Genomic DNA, 19,956 nt, shown 5'->3' with positions numbered 1-19,956 from the left:
TTTACTATCTTTAAATTATATATTCATCATAACAGAGTAAAGGGAACAGTTAAGAGGCCTTGTGGCTATATCCGATTGCATTTCTTTTTGCAGTTTTGTGGAAAAATCTGACATAAATGCATCGCAGATGGGAGTCAGGAGTACTATTAAAACATGCGGTAACAATGTTTCTTTATAACTAAGGGTGATGGTCTGTGGGGTGGAAAATAGCACACTTCAGGTGTCTGTCACATAAATACCAACATCTGAACTGCTCAGCTAAGTGCTCCCCATGGCAGAGAGCGATCAATAGGCAGTTACAAGCCACAACTAACCCAGGTGACTTTAGGAACCTAGTTACATGCAACAAAGCCCAGTGCTATCCTTCGGTTTCAGAGAAACTGAGTGAAAAACAGTTACTCACATAAGGTTTGGTTAAGCAACCCCTCAGGTTGGTGAGCAGCTGAGTGAATGAATGTTCTAAAGTCAGTGAGGGTGCTCTGTGACTCACTCCCTGCCACCCGAATGCAAATGGTCTTTTTGTGGTTGTGCAGCTTTTTAATGGTTGTGCTGCTTTTTAATGGTGCCCAAGTTAAAACCCACCATGTTGGAAAACTCAGCATAACTTGTTTCGTGTGAAACGGGCTGCAACTCTGCTCTAGGAGGGAAACGTTTGGTGAAATAACATCTCAGTAGTATAACCAAGTTTACCAACAAGGTGATGTAATTGTCTTTCTACTCAGTTACTGGAAATCAGAAAGAGGAGTAGAAAATGACCCATCCCACACCCAGAGGACCTGTCTGACCAGCAGGCTATCAGCTTCCAGCCGTGAATCAGTGCTGTGAATCAGGAATAATTTGAATAGAGAAAAGAACATGACCATATCTGACAACTTGTAGGGAAATAATGGTGTAAAAAACAATTTACCTATGTTTTCACATATTACTAATTTCAGTTTTTTGCAGTCTTCCTAGCTGTATCTCAGATCTCTCTAATACGCATGAGGTAAACCAAGCTTCTGCACTGGTCTTACATTGACTGCATTCAAATGTAACCTCACACCTTTTATACTAGAGCATAAAACCCTGGTGGTAAGTTTTTAATTCCTCTGGAATTGCTTTACTGCATCTCAGTTTACAATGTCTACCAGCTCTCTGGTGTTTCAGGGCTGTTTACTTTTTTGACAGAAATGGGATTTTGCAAATCAGACTAAATGCAAAAGTTTGGTGAAAGTTATTTATACTCCCAGCACTTTTTCCAAAGACCTATACAAGCCCATGAGACTCAGCATGGGTAAAGGTACCAGGCAAAGCCTTGCTGTGTCTGCCCTGCCTTTCAAACCCTCCCTCCATCACCACTGAAGTCCAAACTCACTGTGCTGTTCCAGCATGTACAGACATGTGCCGATCCTCAGGACGAGTCAGGAAAACCTTCAGACATTGACTGCTCCTTAGTTTGGGCTACATTTAGTGTGGACAGATCAAGCGCAGCGTGCCTTCCCATGCTACCTGTGTACCCTGCCTGCCCTGGCAGCACCATGACACGACCAGTCTGGTTTAGATGGGACTCTGCTGCTTATCACAGAGCTTTGCTGCAGGATAACAGGCAGTCTGAGGTTGCCTTAGTCCAAGTACTAATTTAAAGGTTTCCTATACAAAGGGATACAGTTTTGTCAAGGTAAGATGTACACAGGGCTTTAGATTGCATCTTGACTCAGTCCTTTAAAGACAGCATTGAGTCAGACTTAGAAATTACGGGGACAGCCAGCTGCAAAAAGGGAATTCACAAAGGAAAAGTGACTATAGGAGGTGATGCTCCTGCCCAGCAAGGTTTGGATCCTCACTGCAGTGACATGCAGCCGACTGACCTCCTGTGCTCTTCGCCACCTCCTGTAAAGGAGCTTCTGGAGGGAGGAAAGACTGCATGCACCTGAAGGTTATATCTTATTACTTCAACTTAAACTGAATAAAGCAAATTATTATATGGAAAAAGTTGACAGATCCATATGTGTTTGTTAGTGGGAGGAGACTCCTGATCATTGACCAAAGGAGCAAACAAATTAAAAAATGGATGATGTCAGAACTAACACAGGTAGGTAACATTTACAGGAATGCCATTTCCCTTGTGGCTTATTGCTCAATATTATTATTGTAAAAACTTATCTCTATATTTACATACTTTTCCCCCATGATGTCCCAATTAAACTGTTGCAAATATAAAGTCATTAAATGCAAAGCAACTTTAGATACCATAAGAAGATGGTAGATCCACAAGTTGAGATATGTTAAGTTTGATTGCTTAATTATTAGTAACTTAGAGGTGTTAGTTCTTGTCACATTGTTTGTGCTGAACCTGAATATCTAATTCCTTCCGCGGGCCTTTTCTCTAATAAGGTGTGGGACCTGAGGTAGATCCTGCTTGGAAATATCTCAATGAGCCACGATCCAGCTGAACAGGGGGGACTGGACTGCACTGCATCTCTCCAGGGATGGGCAGATGCAGCACCGCAGGGCCCTGGCAGGACCTCCATGCCCATAAGAATCCACGTCTATCCGGTTTTGTAGGACCTTAAATACAATATTGCATAATTCACAAGCGACCCAAACAAAACATTTCACAGGAATATTTGGCTGTTCTTTTTGCTTGATATTTACTGTCGTGAGTAGACCACAGCCAGCAGCTAATCACCCACATAGCTGCTCGCACAGTCTCCATCCACAGTGGGATGGGTTGAGACATTAGGAAGCGCAAAACAGACTCATGGACTGAGATACAGACAGTTTGATGAGTGAAAGGAGGCAGGCGGGAGGGAAGTGATGCAAAAGCTCACCACCTCCTGCAAGCAGATTGATATCCAGCCAGTCTCCAGGCAATGACTACCTTGGAAGAAAACCCTCACTCCACCTTCTTCTGCTGCTAGCCCAGTTTTATTGCCAGGCATGACATTATATCATATGGAATATTCCTTTAGAGAATTTGGGTCACCTGTCCCAGCTGTGTCTCCTCCCAGCCTCCTGCCCACCCATCTGCTTCCATGCCCAGTGGAAGCAGAGCGTGAAACAGAGAAAGCCTTGATGCTGTGCAAACACTGTTCATCAATACCCAAAACACTGGTGTGTTATCAGCACTGGTTCAGTCACAAATCCAAACACAGCACCATAGGGGTTGCTATGAAGAAAGTTAAGTCCCATCCCAGCTAGACCCAGTACATTCACAAAGACATTTGAGCAGCTTCACTGTTGGCTGCATCCAGGTTAAGCAGAATCCAGCTGAGCCTTCTGTCTAAGTTAAATGACCACGAAACTGTGATCTTTCACCATTGAATCATTCAGTTCTACTTCACTTTTTCATCCCACTCAAGTCCAAAAGAGGCTCAGGTTTTAGTTTCTATATATGTATTTTCCTCTAGACCACAAAAGTTCGGATGCCCATCAATGAATTCCACATAGGACAGTTTCGTGAAGCATCCTTGTTCACAACAGGGTTACTTACCTCAGTAAATGTCACAGTGTCAGCATTGTGAGTCTTCTTAACAGAATTTTACACCATGGAGCACTTTCTTCTGACCTCTTTGAACATTCTCTATACAGGCCATACTTTAGCACAGGTTCTCTGCTGAATGTAAATGATATGACTATCAAGAAATTATTTATTCCGACTCAGAACAGTTTTGTCACTCCAGATCAAAAGACAAAGTTTTCAAAATTCACGCAGCTAAATCTAAAAATCAGCATCTGTTTCTTTTTGCTATGGATCTTACTAGCATTAGATTGACTCCTGATGATTTTGAGCCCAAAGAAATGAAAAGTCTTTTCACTGACAGTTTTCTATTTCAATTCAAGCCCGACATTTCTCAAAACCCTCTGTCTTTTTTGGAAAAGGATGCCTGCTCTTTCTCAGCAAGCTCTCATGTTTAAATTCTCCTTTTCAGTTTTGCCCATAGACTGGTCATACATGTGAATTGCTCAATAGTTTGTCAACTGGAATGGGGCTCTGGAGGCTTTCACATTCCTCTTGTGTGCATGAGGAAATAATCAGTACCACATGCTAGAGTCATGGAGTTCAAAGTGGTTCAAACATATCCTAATCTCCTGCTACCCAGACCCTGCTCCAGATCCTACTTGACTGACACAGTCAGACATTAAGTCAGTTCTTGAGGAAGAAAAAGATGAACCTGCTCCTAATAATAAAACAGCTTTGTAAATGGGTAGATTTCCTGTAAGCCTGCCAAAATGTACAGAAATTATCACATGAGGGGTACCTGGGCTGTTTTCAGTATCAGGTGGAAGCCTCATTCCTTTAGCAACCATTTCAGGCATCATTGTGTAATGTAGTCCTCTCCTGAATAATTCAGCAGTGTTTTGGTATACATTGTCTTTTTCTGAAATGAAAGTCTTTCTCCTCACATCAGTCAGAAGTACACTGGACTTCAGCCAGTAACCCACAAATTCTTCCATACATACTCATCTGTACCCATACCAGCTGTCCTACTGTGAGAAACAGTAGTGGTCATTTCCTATTATGTGCCTTTCCTTTTGGATTGGAGGCAACACAGTCACAAAACTGCAAAAGCTGAAAAAAAACACAAGCCAGCCTGTGGACTGGTGTTTCCAGTCTTCAACTTCCAGTGGGATTTGGTGGAGTGACCTGAAACCAATGTTGGTCTCAGTGGACACGGGAGGCTGTGGTTGCCCTGCTCAACTCTGGTTTTCTCTGCCAGTGCTTCAGGGACTCCACTACATTGCACTGGTACAGACAGAAGTAGAAGATACCTCCACATTTGTTAGGGTAAGCTCCTCTCTTTTTTCTGGAAGGCTTCCACCTATTCTTGTAAATTATATTTTATATTTGGTTCTCCAATGTACAGAGACTCTCCTGAAAGGCCATCGCATTTGGGAGGGAAGGTACAAAGTCTTCCCACAGCCTCCTATTTGTGGAGAGCACATTGAAAGAGCTCTCTTCTGATCTCTGTAAAAACAGCAGAAACCTCTCTAACTTCATTGAACTGGATTTCTTGCAGCATAGGGTACCTCACAAGATAATTTGAATTAGAAATATTACCTAGACAGTGTTGTGCATGCTTCCTGGGAAATGCCAGTAGATTCAGTGAGACAGAGCTCCCATCCGTCTCATCTCTGCCTCCACGTCAACTAATACAGGCAGGCTGGCTGACCAAAAGGCTGTTGCAAAATGTCTTTGTGTATAAGGAAACTGGGGGAACTGCACTAAGAAGTGATTATACAGTAACTGTACTGATGAAATTACAGAAAGTGAACTTCCCTATGACCCTGTGGTTTCTCTACTGGAATAATATGAAAAAAAAAGAGAGCCAAAGCTGGTTGCTAGCTGTGACATGACATCAACAGGGAAGTCAAAGGAAAGATTTGTTTAATGTGCTTTCATTTACTTCTTAGAATCATGATGACATTACATTAACACCACCAAAAAGTGAGTCACGTACGTAACTGCCGCCTGGAGCTATCAGGATCTATAAAAGCATCTAAGCTGTGATCTTGGGAGACAGAAGGTCAAACACTTTCTGCTGTAGTAAAGCTCCTTGGCAAGCTGGGCACTATGCAATACCTCCTACTTTGTGCTGCCATCCTCCTACCTGAGAGCCTTGCATTTCCAACACCACGAAAGTCAGAAACACCGAGCAGCACAGGCTTCGAGAATGTAAAGGTATGTTACCAGGTGGACAGCATAACTGCATTATGAATAACCTGATTTTTTATTTGGCTGCCACATTCCTTTTCTATCATCTGTTTATATTATCTTCTTATCTTACATTAGCACAATAGTTTTTGCAGAGGGGGCATAAAACAATTTAAACTTGCTGATTAGCTTAGACACCCTCTTACAAAAGAGACAAAGTTACAAGTGGTAAATAAAGGAGAGCATGTCATTTTTAAAACATCATAAACATTATTTATACTGCATTGGAAGACTGTGGATTCCAAGGCTCATTAAATTGTGCTTACTTAAAAGGATTGCTTGCTTACAATGCTTCATTGCTATTGCAATTCTTTTTATATATATGCTAATCTATACTACAGAGAGAATAGCATTTGGTAAACTGAAATGGGAAGAAAAAATACATCTAAAGCTAGCCATGACTGCAGGATGATGAAACAATTCAATCAAATGAAAAATGCAACGACTAAACATCACAGTTATACATATTAATTTTTATTTTCCTTTTCTTCTTCCAGGCATACCTTGACAAATTCTTTCCTCTTTTTACAAAAACAAAACATCTCAGCTTAGAAGAGAGGATTAAAGAAATGCAGAGGTTTTTCCACCTGACTGTAACTGGAAAATTAGATGCGGAAACAGAAGCAACAATAAAACGGCCCAGATGTGGAATGCCCGATATAGCAGAATATGCAACATTTTCTGGAAGTCCAAGATGGAAAAAGACACTTTTGACTTACAAGTAAGTGATATTTAAACTTTTACGGGGAAAGGGGTTGCTTTGTATTTAACTTTGTGGGTTTCCTTCACAACCTAAATGACAATAATCTGTTTCCTTTTGCTGTCAGGATTGTCAATTATACACCTGATCTATCCCAAAAGAAAGTGGATGATGCAATTAGAAGGGCTTTTATGGTCTGGAGTGATGTGACTCCATTGCGGTTCAAAAAAGTATTCTATGGACACGCAGACATTGTGATTGGATTTGCACGTCGTGGTGAGAATACCTGCCATTTTTAAAATGCAATTTTCCATATTTGACTTAAAGCACACATTTTTATAGACATCAGTTTAAGAAAGAACACAGAATTTGGAATTATTCTGAAGTCTGCATAAATTTCATCTCTTTATCATTACACCGGATTTATATATTATGATCCGGTTTTACTCCTGTGAAACTGTAAGAAAATCCCTTCAGAGTTACAGCTCTGAAATGGAGGGAGAATTTAGTTCCAGAATGAGACACCTAAATTTAGATGTTCAGGGCTCCGTCTGCCTTGACAAACAGTACAAACTAATAGGAACAGATCTGTAGAGCAACACAGCTGGTTCTGAAGATCCACAGATTCAGGCAGGTTTACTTTGGTCTAGGTCTAGTCTGGTTCCCTGGACTGAACAGTCTTTGGCAGCTGGGATGCATTAGGTTTGGCCATAGAAAACATCTTCTGGTTGATTTTCTTCTAGAAGGTGGCCCAGTAGTGCACTCCAAGATTGCATCAAAGTTGAAATCACAGCACGGTAAATGCAGACGACCAGTAGAGTCACTTTAGAAGCTCTCTTGTGATCCAGACTAATAACATAAATGTTAGACATAGCTTTTCCTTGTGCCTGGAACCTAAACTCATTCAACTTGGCCAAACTAAATGCCTGCTTCAAAGTTAGCTGACTTGTTCTCTCGATCCATTTACAATATTTGCTAGATCTCCACTGACTCTAAGTGAAGATCAGACACCTGGCTTACAAGTAGATGACTGCATATGAAAATCAAAATGTTCCAAGCTCATGCTTCACTGGTGGGAAGCATATTATGTTGCCATGAAGAGTCGACTAATGTGCAGGCCAAAGTGAGGATTCTGCAAGCTGGAATGGATTTTAATCCTCCATCTTGCACCAGGACTAGGTCTCTTCTGCCTCTGTTAGTCCTGCCCCAAGGTCCTTCCACATGGTCTGAAGGAAAGGACACAGAATGGCATCTGAGTCCCCAAATACTCCTCTATTAAGTCAGAGGCTCACTAAGGGGTACGGGGAAATTTTCAGAGGTGGTACAAATACACCATCCTACAGCTCTTGCACTTGAGGTAAGAAACATTAACATTCCAGGTGCACTGTGACAGAAGTAGGTAATAGACTGTACCCCAAGGCTGGGGACAAATGAACTCAGCTCTTCAGGAACATCGTTATCCATCCCAAATCACTGTCTTTCACCAAAATCAGTACAAATGAAACTGTCTACAACTAATGTTGCCCAGCACTTTCCAACACTGAAAACATTCAGGTGCTTATAATGTTGTCAAGCACGAATGATTCTGAAATAATGCCTGATTACTTCCTCAGAAACACATTTCTGACAAAGGCCCAGAAAAAATGTTCAGCTCTTTCTAAACCATGCAGCAGCCTGAATTATCAAATAGAAGTTTTGAACTTAGGTCATTAATTTGGAAAGTGCTTCATAAACCTCGCTCCTTGTTTTTACTGCCTTGCTGCTATCATAGGTGGATTTTTCTGCTAATGAACAAAATTAACACAAACAAGCAAAATGCTTCAATTTGCTGAATTTAAACATTAAACTAATGCCATCTGATGACAGTTATTTCTTTCCAAATACAGCACATGGTGATGGATATCCTTTTGATGGAAGAGGTAACACACTAGCTCATGCGTTTGCACCTGGAGAAGGGCTTGGTGGAGATACCCATTTTGATGATGATGAAATATGGTCAGAGACCAATCGAGGTAAAACCCACATGTTTGTATGAAGGGGAAACGCAAATATTGTACATGAGAAGATCACAGCCATAGGAAATGCTTTCCATAACTTTTCATGCTTCAGTACCATTTCAGTACCAACATTTCTGTTATTTTCAACTACCTTTCTAAGTAGTTGTGCTTCATTATCATTAGCAGCTACATGATGCCTTTTCTATCCATATTTTAAAGCACTTTTCAGAAGCTAAACAAGGATTATGAGCTTCAGTTTTCTACATAAATTGTGAAAAGGTAAAATGACTTGCTTGCAGGAATAAAGTTGACTAAAGGCAAAGCTGGAAAGACTCAGGACCTCCGGATGCATATGCAAGGGTTCAGTAATGTTTTTATTAAAACATTATAGTTACATAAGAAAGTTCAGTAATAACCAATCAAAACTCTGAGGTTTATTCTAAGGGAATGAAAGATATAAATTCTCCTGATACTTTGATTCTTTGCTTCTAAAAATGAATGCTACATCTTTAACATAAATTTCGATACTTCTGTTCTGCAGAAGTTAATTTGTTCCTTGTTGCTGCTCATGAATTTGGCCATTCCTTGGGACTTGATCATTCAAACGTCCATGGAGCTCTGATGTACCCCATCTATTCATATGTGAACCCAGCAACCTTCAAACTTTCAGAGGATGATAAACGAGGAATTCAGAAGTTATACGGTAAATTCATTATGAGATTTGATTTTCAAGATAAAACCTACTGGGGTACAGGTTTTACTGCTCTCCCTGATTGCAAGGGCACTTGGGTCACAACAACCCCAGGCAGCGCTACAGGCTCGGGGCTGGAAAGTGCCTAGCAGAAAAGGATATGGGGTGTTGATTGACAGCAGCTGAACATGAGCCAGCAGTGTGCCCAGGTGGCCAAAAAGGCCAACAGCATCCTGGCTTGTATCAGGAATAGTGTGGCCAGCAGGATCAGGGCAGTGATTAGTCACACTGTACTAGGTGCCAATGAGGCCCCACCTTGAATCCTGTGTTCAGTTTTGGGCCCCTCATCACAAGAAGGACATTGAGGTGCTGGAGAGAGTGCAGAGGAGGGGATGAAGCTGGTGAGGGGTCTGGAGCACAAGTGTGATGAGGAGCAGCTGAGGGAACTGGGGCTGTTCAGCCTGGAGAAAAGGAGGCTGAGGGGAGACCTTATCACTGTCTACAACTACCTGAAAGGAGGGTGTAGCATGGAGGGTGTTGGTGTCTTCTCCCAAGTAGCAAGTGACAGGACAAGAGGAAATGGCCTCAAGTTGTGCCAGGGGAGGTTTAGGTTGGATATTAGGAAAAATTTCTTCACAAAAAGGATTGACAGGCATTGGAACAGGCTGCCCAGGGAAGTGGTGGAGTCACCATCCCTGGAGGTGTTTAAAAGGCATTTAGATGAGGTTCTTAGGGACATGGTTTAGTGCTAGAGTTAGATTATGGTTGGACTCGATGATCCTGAGGGTTTCTTCAAACCAAAATTATTCTATGATTCTATTCTATGATTCTATATTACTGCAAAGAAAGAAGGGAGACAAACTTGGGAAAAACACATTCCTGCATAGTTTGTCCACTACATTCCTTCTCTAGCGTGTCCCCACTGCAACCAAGAGGTGACAGAGCAGCAGTGCAGTGCTCTGGCACATGGTCTTCCTGCACACCTACATAGGGCCAAACCAAACCCACGGACCTTGCTCTGCAATTGAGCTGTTTCAGTGAGTGGGGCTACCGGCAGGGACATGAGAGATACTCTGCCACTGACCGAGTCAATGGGACAGGTCAGTAAAAACAGAAACTACTCAGCAGGAGGAGTGGAGCATAACCAGAACCGACCCCACGGGGTAAACTTTGCTAGGTTTGCTTTTCTTCAGGCATGCTAGAGGAATGCTAGGAATAAAACACAGTTATCTGCATTGTCCATTTCCAGTACAGACCCTTATGTTTTGTGCTTCTTTCCCACAGGGAAAAAGCCATCAAACTCTTGAAGGAAGTCCTTGAGAAAGACCAAAGAATTCACATCTGGCTGTTTTGGTGTTCCAAAACAATTTTAATCCTCTAACTATAGTGGTAAACTCCTGAACTGCACTTTCTCTCCCTGAAATTTTATATTGATTTATTTGCACTTTATACAATTTCACTAAACAATTAAAAAAAAAAAAAAAAAAATCACCAAACTTCTCTAATGTGCTTTTTTTCTTCTGGTATTTCACTGGGGGATTAAATAACTCCTGCGTGAGTGATAGACAGACAGACAAATATTTTTCCAAATAGAGGCATATGTACCTAAAGAACCTATGTGCATTTCCCACTGGAGATACAAACTCTGTTCCTGTCTCATTATCAGTTCCTGCGAATGTCCTGGCCCTTCACAGTACTTACTGCTGCCTCCTCAGAATCAGTCTGCTCCCCACACAGCTCACACGTGGAGGAGAAAGTCTGACAGTTCTTCCTTCAGCACGGGCTGGGATGTTTTCCCAAAGAGAACAGCTTGTCAAGTTAGTGTCCTACCTGGCTTGCCAGAGAGGCAGGTTTAAGTAGCAGACTTGGATTCCTCCTTTGGAAGACTTATCCCACATTACCAGAAAACAACCACAGACAGGCATAATCCCAGAAAAGCTAGGATGACATCTGGGCTGCTGGAGCTGGTCAGTTGTCCTGGGGGCCTGCGCTGCTCCCTGCTGCAGTGTGGGATGAAGGATGCCTGTCTGCCTGCCATAACCAAGGAGCTGACACAGGAAAACACATCCATGTCACTCGGTTCCAGGAGAAAATGGCCTTGCCTCCCTGGCTCCCTGAGCAAAACATCACCTGAGAAATTTCAAAGCCTCCACTGGGCTTAGACCTTTGAGAGGCTGGGAAGGATGTGATGAGCATAGCTTATTTTGCACACAGGCAGTGGTTTACAAACAGTGGAGCTTTTTTGCATATTTAACAGGATAAGCTCTTATGGGATCAGTGATTTCTCCATTAGGAGGTTTTTATGTTGCCTGATGAGAAGAGAAGGCTTCTTCTACCTCAACACATTTGCCAAATGTACACAAAGGTCTAGTCTCTCAAAAGCTTGACGGCATTTCCCAGTCTTTACCCAAAAGCCTTTTCCAGTTCCAGAACTGCTGCCTGGTGATGCAAGGACTCTGAGTCTACAGACAACTGGGGAAAAGTTTTGCCCAGTCCCAGGTTTGGTGCAGGACATCTGAGAAAAGGAAATCTGATGATCGCTAATGTGAGACAAAAGGAACTGGTGGCATCTTCTGCAATTCAAGGGCTGGGAAGGAACAGAGGAGATTTTAATCTACCTGTACTCAGAAAAATTGTGTCCTGTTCTCTCAGCCACCAAATAGACACATTTCCTAGGACAGTGTCTAAACACTAATACCCTTCCCATGGCAGGCCTAATTTCTGGTCAAGTTTCTAGGCATCAGCTGACCTCTGGGGTTTGCTGCTCCTGGCTTCCTGGAGCTGGAAGGGATGTGAAACAAGTTGTAAGGAATGAAGGTCAATCCCTCTCTGTCACGCTGGGAAACTACCTTTTCATGCTTTCCTTCTGGTCTCTTCTGGTCACTTCCTTCCTAGCTGGCACTATCTTCAAGGTACTGCAGCAGAAAAGGGATCTTCATCATCCATGGGATTGCCACTGCTCTGTGACTGCCTTGGAATTGCTGACAGCAACCCTACAGCTACCTCCTCTAGAAAGAGAGGGTGCAACCAGCTGAAGGGTGGAGGAGAGAGAATTAGAGCTTCTGACCTCCCAGACAGACAGCAGTTTATTCCATAATAAAGAATTCCTGTTAGTCCAGTCCATCTAACTTAATATCTGCTGCAAAAAGCAGCAACCAGATGGTTGGATGGCTGAAATAAGTCCCTGAGTGAGACACCCAGAGTGCCAAAGATAGGGATAGGATATGAAGCATGGTTCCTTCCAGTGCTTCCCCCTCAGAAAGGTTTCTCACCTCTGGTAAGACAGAAGTTTGAAACACTCCCATCAGTTACTAGCCATTTCTTCCACATAAGGCTCAAAGATGAAGCAGCTAGTGCCAAGCGGATATTGCTCTGATGGCACAGGTGTCTTGAGGTATAAGAAAAACAGAAAGTCCCAGAATAAAGGGTCAGATCCCAGACTGCATTGAAGACTACAAAGAATGGGATTACTGAGCTCCATGGCCTATGTGGATGCTCAACCAGCTTGAGTCAACCTGGAGCATCCTGGAAAGATGCAGTGTTGACAAAAAGCACCTGTGCTCTTGGCCAAAGTCCCCACAGGGAACACCGCACAAAAGAGAGACATATCACACTCTTTATGGAGCTCAAGTCACTCACTGGTACTTCTTAAAGAGAAAACAGACACAGAAAATATCATCAGAGGAAAGACTGTGCAAAAAGAACCATTTCTAGGAATGCATGGGACAATCCATTTACCATGCTGGAGGACAACTGAGGAAAGCATGAGAACAAATGACTGGAAATAGCAGATCTATTTTCTAGTGATGAACTGGGACAAATGGGATAAAAACTGCAGAGGTGTATTCCTTGGAAGACTGTCCTGACGATGGGGCACAACTAGGAGACAGCTTTCAGTGAGCACAGGAGATGACTGGTCTGCAGCGAGGCCAGCACAAGGAGGGAGTGAGGCAGCCTCGTGTATTGAAAGAGGCATCTCCAAGAGGCAGCAGCACTCAGCTGGCATCTCCACAGCATATGAAATAAAGTAGGAGCAGGCCTTTTGTCCTCAGACAGGGCAATGGTACCGCTGACAGGCTGTCAGCAGCATCTTACATCCTGCCAAGCTCCTGTTGGGCTCCCCCTCGCGTACAGGACCGCTCGCTTGGGGAAAGCCGCTTGCCAGTGGCACACCTCCCCTGCTTACTATAATATATGTGAACTATGCAATATCTGCCTCCACCTAGTGGTACGGCTCGGCAAACCGCGCTGGCTTTACACCCTGTTGTAAAGCACATCTCACCTGTCCACAAGCCCACAGCAGTTATTACTGTACCTCCCATCATTAGGGAGGGACATGAGCAAGTCTAGCAAGTGCGGTGCTGCCTCTTCCTTCTTCACTTTATTCTATTGCATTCTGTGTAAGTTTTTACATGCTGTCTCTGGGAGACACCTGAGGACATCTAAGTGCATCATGTCACTTAAATAACATCAGCTCTCTCCTCTTTCATCCAGAAGAAATTGGTAATCACATAGTATTTTGTTTTGGTAGGGCTTTGAATTCTTGCTTGCTTGTACTACTGCTCTTTTCAACAAAAATATATTTAAATGCCACTTTGCTGTTCCAGATAGTACAGCAAGCAGCAAACAAACTCCCAAATGCATCAACATTTCTGGTGGGTCCTTTGGCCATATTTTTTGATATTTTGTAAATTACTGTGTCCACATTGTCTCCTGTTCTCCTTGGTGACTATAACAGCATTTGTCTATGCTGGGGTAATGCACATTCCAACATGATCTCAGTCCTTTTTTTCAGTCTCCCATTTCTGCTGCCCAACTCAGAAGAACCATCTTTAATCCAGAGCTTCTCAGTGAAATGCGTGGCATGATGTCTTTGGGATTAATTTCTTCTAGAATCCTGGAAATGAAAACATTAAATTATACAGATAAAGCCAAGAAGAAGGTTATACTGGGCATAAAGATGCTTTAACTTATATTTTAATTTATTCATTTACCCAACAAACAGCTCACCAAAAAAAGAAACAATAGTAAAAGCATACAAAGACAGTGCATCAGGAATGAAGTGAGATGGCCATTTTGACACTGCAAGGATGGACAAGGTAAGAAATACACCTTCGTTCTGAGTTTTCAGCTACAGGAAAATGGTCCTTCAACACATGAAGAGACAGTAAGTCTGCTCTGAAGTTTATACAGCAGCCTGTAACTCTTCATGTTCTGTATCTCCGTGTCTGAGATCAAAGGCATTAAAAATAGAGGTCATGCCATGAACAGTACATGCTCCTAGAAATTGTTTTGTTTTGCAAGGAGGTATTTCTGCACGTTCTGTGTTAACAGTGACATTTGGTGGAGCATGTTTGATTTCACCACGTGAGAATCCACTCCTGGTGCTGTAATAGTTGTAACCTTTCACTTCCAAAGGGGCCATCACTCTTGAGGAAATTCCTTTTATTTTACGGTTTGGGTACTTAAAGTTTCTATAGTTCAAATACTGTCGGACAAATTCATGGCAAAAAATAAATAAAAGCTATTGAATGGTTCCTCTTGGACTTCCTGACCTAAAAATCACTAAAAGCTAGCACGTTTTTCTTCGGAATTACTACCGCATGTTTATCCTATTATCATGTTCTTGTCCAGGTGGTCCTTATGGGAGACCAAACACTGAGCTACACATGCATTTTTTTGATCCAGTATAGCCATCCTTATGTTTGACTTTTTTTTTTTCCCTTCTTTGGATATATTCTTAAATCCAACCCACTTTTACAATCTTTGCAATCTGCCCAAGTGCTCTCTCTTACACTTCTTTTACAAGGTTATTCTGCCAACCACATCTTCACCTGGCTATTTAATGACTATCTCACCACTTTCTGAATATTTCTCTTTCTCATTTGTATACAGTTCCATCCAGGGCCCATTTTCCATCTCAGATGAATAATAAAAACATGTATTTGGCTTTAATGGCTGCTGTTCCTACGAGAAACAAGGGTACTGCCCTTAGCACCCTGTGGCCTGTAATGAAAACTCAGCCATGTGGCAGCTGAGCTCTCACCCCAGCTCTGCACAGCAACTTGGCTGCACACAAAGGCTCCTGTGGTTTCAGCTTTTAATTCCATAATGGGGCTTAATTGTTAATAGTCTAGAGGAGAGCCAGCGATACGTGGTGTTAACAGGGGAATAAGATCTCTGGCGAATAAATTTAATGACATCAGCAGCAATTCCAGCCTTAGCAATGTATATTAAAGCTGTCACAGGAAAAAAACTCACAGATATATCATGGGAAAGAGCTGATGAGCTGCAAAAGTATGAAGTATGGCCTGTCACGGTACCTTCCTCTTGGCTCCTCCTTGATGGTGTTAACTGGAAATTTCATCCAATTTGAAGATGCTTTTTCTTCTGTTTTTTATAAAATTATATCTTCAACAAAACCCACCTCAAACAGGATGTTCTTAATAGTATCATAATTATGTTTTCAGTTTCAGCAATGTCAATCTGAAGTAGCTCCACTGACGTCAATGGAGTTATTTTGGATTTATCTGTAAGACTAAAAATGTTAGCAAAGGACTAGAGAAAATATTTTCTGTTTTGATTATTGTTACAGCAGGAACCACCACAAGCCAGAGAACCACAGATAATCACTGTTTGTTGGAAAAGACTAAGGAAAATTATCTGGGGGTAGAAATTGTTACTGTTTTCTGTCAGCCCTAAAAATGATGTTCACAGACAATAAAACAAGAAGAATAGAGAAAAGCAGCAGGCTGCTCAGGGATATAGGACAGGGAAGCACATCCACATTAGAAAACAGAAAACAGCAGAGGCCTTCAGCTTGGCCACAAGAATGGATCTGACCAAGCTGATATACAAGCTCATATACAAGCTGATATACGAGCTCATCAACAACCTTTTTAATTTGTAGAACAGATATATTCCAGCAGTCATTTATAATGTCAAATAAAAAGGTGAAAAAAAAAACAGAGAACCCTCATCAACCCCTCCTGCTCCTTTCTCAGACATCCTTATATATTTACATACGGATTGCGCTAAACCTCATACTGCAAGATCACGTGTAACTAATTATCTACCAAGAATTCTAAGTCCTTTTCAGAATCACTGTCCCACTACCTAGGGACACCATCCTGCTCTAAAGGGCAAAAGTGATCTGTGGTATTATGATGGGCTTTCTCTAGATGGAGCTTTGCACTCAAAGCAGAGATATCCAGGAGCAAAGTGACATGGTGCCAAAAAAACACTTTGCATTCAGTGCCAATCTAGACAGTTCAGACATGAATTACAGAATACAGCGTATTGCTAAAAGCATTTGCCCATTTCATTAACTGCTGTTTGTGCAAAAATTCTAAAGATAAATTGGAGTCTCTAATGTTAAGTATCTTTTATTTTCAATTACATGACAGTGTTGTGGTGGCATTCCTGATTACGTACTACTTCTCACAAATAATCACTCAGAGTTCAACCATTAATCTGAAATCAATGGTTACCTGACAAAAAAACAATTTATTCTTTACGAAAATGAGCTTTGCAAAAGATCAATCACAATGTTCTTGTCATTTGTGATTGGATGTGGAGTCAGAGCCCAAACCAGGACTTTTCCATCTTCCCTTGAAGGGAATCAGCCAAATGACACAAAAAGCTAGAAATCAGTAGAGGTAAACTCTAACACAAAAATAATAAATAGAATAAATAAAGAGTGCATTTAAAGAATGAAACCAAGGATGCACTCTTTCTCTATTTGGTACTTTCTGGAGAAGTTAATTTCATCCTAATGCAGACTTCCAGCAGAAATCATATATTCACTGTTTACCAATGTCTAGAAATAGTTGAAATGAATTCTACCCCTCCAGTCCCATAACTTTAGGTGGATTCTTGAGTTGAACACACTCCGCATTGTTATCTTCAGGTCATCACTAAAATTCCTTTCTTATACTGAAAAAAAGACTGGGTTTAGGTTGTTCCTAAGTGTTTCTCACACTGAGTTGTTTTGCTGTGGCACTGCAGTCCTCCTTGTCTGCTTGACTGAACTAACACTCTTAGACTTACTCCAAGTGTAGTCTCACATCCTTTACAAAATTTGCAATATTCAGCATTTATACAGTAAACTGAAAATAATTTACAGCTGAGTTGAGTTGGGATATATCAGTGCATAGTAACATAAGAACACGGTAAGATGGTAACATTTCCATCTTCCCCTTTGGAAATGATAGAAACAACTCCACAGCCTCCCCAGAACCTTTTCCATAGAGCTACCAATGGTCAAAAAATGGAGATAGAAACTGCTGGAATCTAAGTAGGGATGAGAAGTGACAGGGCAGAAAGGAAGATCAAGAATCTTCATACTGTCAGTACGGAACGAATAACCTAGATTTATAATCAAGCACTCCAATAAAATGGAGCCTAGAATAACTCAAAATAGTCATTCCCTTAGATAAGAAGTGTCATGAAGAGACAGACTGTCACCTGGGGCTGATCCATAGGGGAATGTGAGCCACCAAGCAGCAACAAAGAACATCGCCCCAGGAAACCTTCTCCACATCCTAAAGCTAATGAGTGCCAGTAATACAAGATCTCTTTCATCATATTAGACAAGGAATCTCAGAAATCCTGGTCCTGCTAAGTGTGAGATGGGAAATCCTACAGTTAGACAGAAAAAAAGAAAATAAGCTGCTGTTGAAAACGTACATTAAGAATGTTCTCATTATAATAATAATCTATATCTAGCAGAGCCTTTCTTTGGCATGATGGTTACAACAACAACTCAGAGCAGTTAAGGACAAAACGGAAAATTATGGCAAAATATATTAAAACACTGCCAGGTGTTGCTTTAACACTCCCAATGAGATTGTATTTTTTAATACTTGTGGAAAAATGCGGTATGAACTGACAGTGCTTAAAAAAATCAACAGTGGAAAACTATATTAGAATGGTACCTTATTGTTAATTTGGCTTATCAGAAACATTTTTGATTCAAGCTTCCTTTAATATCTCCAAACGGCTCTGAATATGAATGGAAAGAGCAATAGAAGAGGTGAGAAAGAAACATGGTAAAGAAATGGTGTAACTTTTTTTTCTCAAGTCATATTGTTTTCTTCAATCCTACTTTCAGGGCCAGAAATGGGAATCAGGATTGCTTCTTTGCATAAAAAGATTTAAGATTTTACCTCCTGGGAATGAGAATTTAGGTAATAATTTGAGCAGAAGTCAAAATGCTGGAATAGCACTAGTATCAGCACGATACTCTTTTAAATATGCCTTAGCTTTGCAAATAAAACTCAACCACCTAGACTTCTCTTTGAAATAATTTTCCAAACCATTAGATGATTATCTAGTCCTGATGTAAAAAGATCCCACTTTTATTTAGCAGTGAGTAAAATATCTTATAATAATAAGGAAGATACCAGTTTTTATAAGAAGCCAGAATAATCAAGAACAAAATCACTTCTCTTACTTGTGTTTGCTATGGCTACAAAGCAAAATGCTGCTATCATATCACTATTGGGCTAGTTCAAACAGCTCAGAGTTCACACACATTGCAAAACATGTTCAAGATGATAGGTAAATGTTGGTCAGTAATTTCAATTGGGCTATTTGCTCCCACAGCACAATTTCTACAGCATAGAAACACTTTGCATGTGGAACACCTTGCACATCCTCTGTATATGTGTATGTAAGCTGAGGAACGTGGCCACTTATTTAGAAGCCTCTGCCAACTGTGTGCATCTTTGCTGCCTGCTAGGTCAGTTCAATCATTTTTCCATGTCCTCTCTGACCCTCAAGCATTAGAAAAAGTCCCCACAAATTCCACCCCCCATTACATTGCCCATCTTCATATTTTGGCCTAATGTTGGATTTTGGCAAAAACACTCTGCAGTGCTTAGGAATCCTGCATACCTGTCACTTAAAGCACTAATCCTAACCTTTGCATGCTGTCTTCTTCAGATTTTTATTGCCCTGTTATCTCTTAGCTTTAATTTCTGTTGTAAAACTTTCAGTTGTTAACTGTGTTTTCATCATGCTTATACAATATCTCAAATGACTGGCCCTCAGTTCTGTTTGTTCAGCCTATTGGTTACTACAGAAGAGGCAGCAATATAAAATAAAATTCTCCCCTTTCCCCGAATTAACCACATGCTAGAACTTGCGAACACTTATATAAGTGGTAATCAGATTTCTGTTTTTATCTCAGATACAAATGCTACAGACCTTAGATGTCTTAATCAAAGCACCACGAGCAACAATCACTAGCAGCTCAGATGTCAGCCAGGCAGCTGTCCTAGGTAGTACCTTGGCACTAGTTTATTTAACAGCCTAAAAAATCATCTAGCATGAAGTTCATTGTGGATATCCTGGAAGCTCTTTGAATGAGCCCTGCTAGCTCCTGCACAAAGATGCTTTTCCCCCTTTGAAGGTGTACCCTCTTCATCACCAGCAGGCCTGATGTTGTATAAATGGACCCATGATCAAAAAACCCAACATTCTGATGGTGACACCAGGCTCAGAGCCAGATATTGACCTGCTGGGTCTTCCTGTATCTTCCCTCATCATACCCTGCAATTTGAGGGATAGAGGAGAACACAGCTTGTGCTCCTGATCCCTTAACCAGTCCTTCCAAGGCCCTGAAGTCCCTCTCGATCACCCTCGGGCTTCCTGCTACAACTTCATCGCTGCCTATCTGAAAAATCAATAGGGATAATAATCTGAGAGTCATAGCAGAGCAGGAAGTTTTCTCTTCAGTGAAAGAAAACATTTGCTTTTGTAGACAGGAAAGAACTGGGTTTTCTCTGCAATTTAAGTGATCTAATACAGGGGCAAGACAGTTGGTCTTTAAAGCTCATTATTTTATTCTATTTACTCACTTTAAGAAAGA

General features: G+C 41.4%; 1 protein-coding gene across 1 annotated transcript; it reads left to right on the top strand.

The window, feature by feature from the left end:
- Positions 1-5,417: 5,417 nt before the first annotated feature.
- Positions 5,418-10,579, top strand: MMP7 (matrix metallopeptidase 7). The gene is made up of 6 exons (XM_005501527.4): positions 5,418-5,662; positions 6,193-6,416; positions 6,523-6,671; positions 8,282-8,407; positions 8,934-9,095; positions 10,368-10,579. Exons 1-6 carry the CDS (start codon positions 5,555-5,557, stop codon positions 10,388-10,390), a joined length of 792 nt encoding a protein of 263 aa, XP_005501584.2. The 5' UTR covers positions 5,418-5,554; the 3' UTR covers positions 10,391-10,579.
- The last annotated feature ends 9,377 nt before the right edge of the window (positions 10,580-19,956 follow it).

The sequence above is a fragment of the Columba livia genome, chromosome 1, assembly GCF_036013475.1.
Source record: "Columba livia isolate bColLiv1 breed racing homer chromosome 1, bColLiv1.pat.W.v2, whole genome shotgun sequence".
Taxonomy (NCBI): domain Eukaryota; kingdom Metazoa; phylum Chordata; class Aves; order Columbiformes; family Columbidae; genus Columba; species Columba livia.
Note: the sequence above shows the minus strand (reverse complement) of the source record. Positions and strands in the feature narration are given on the sequence as shown.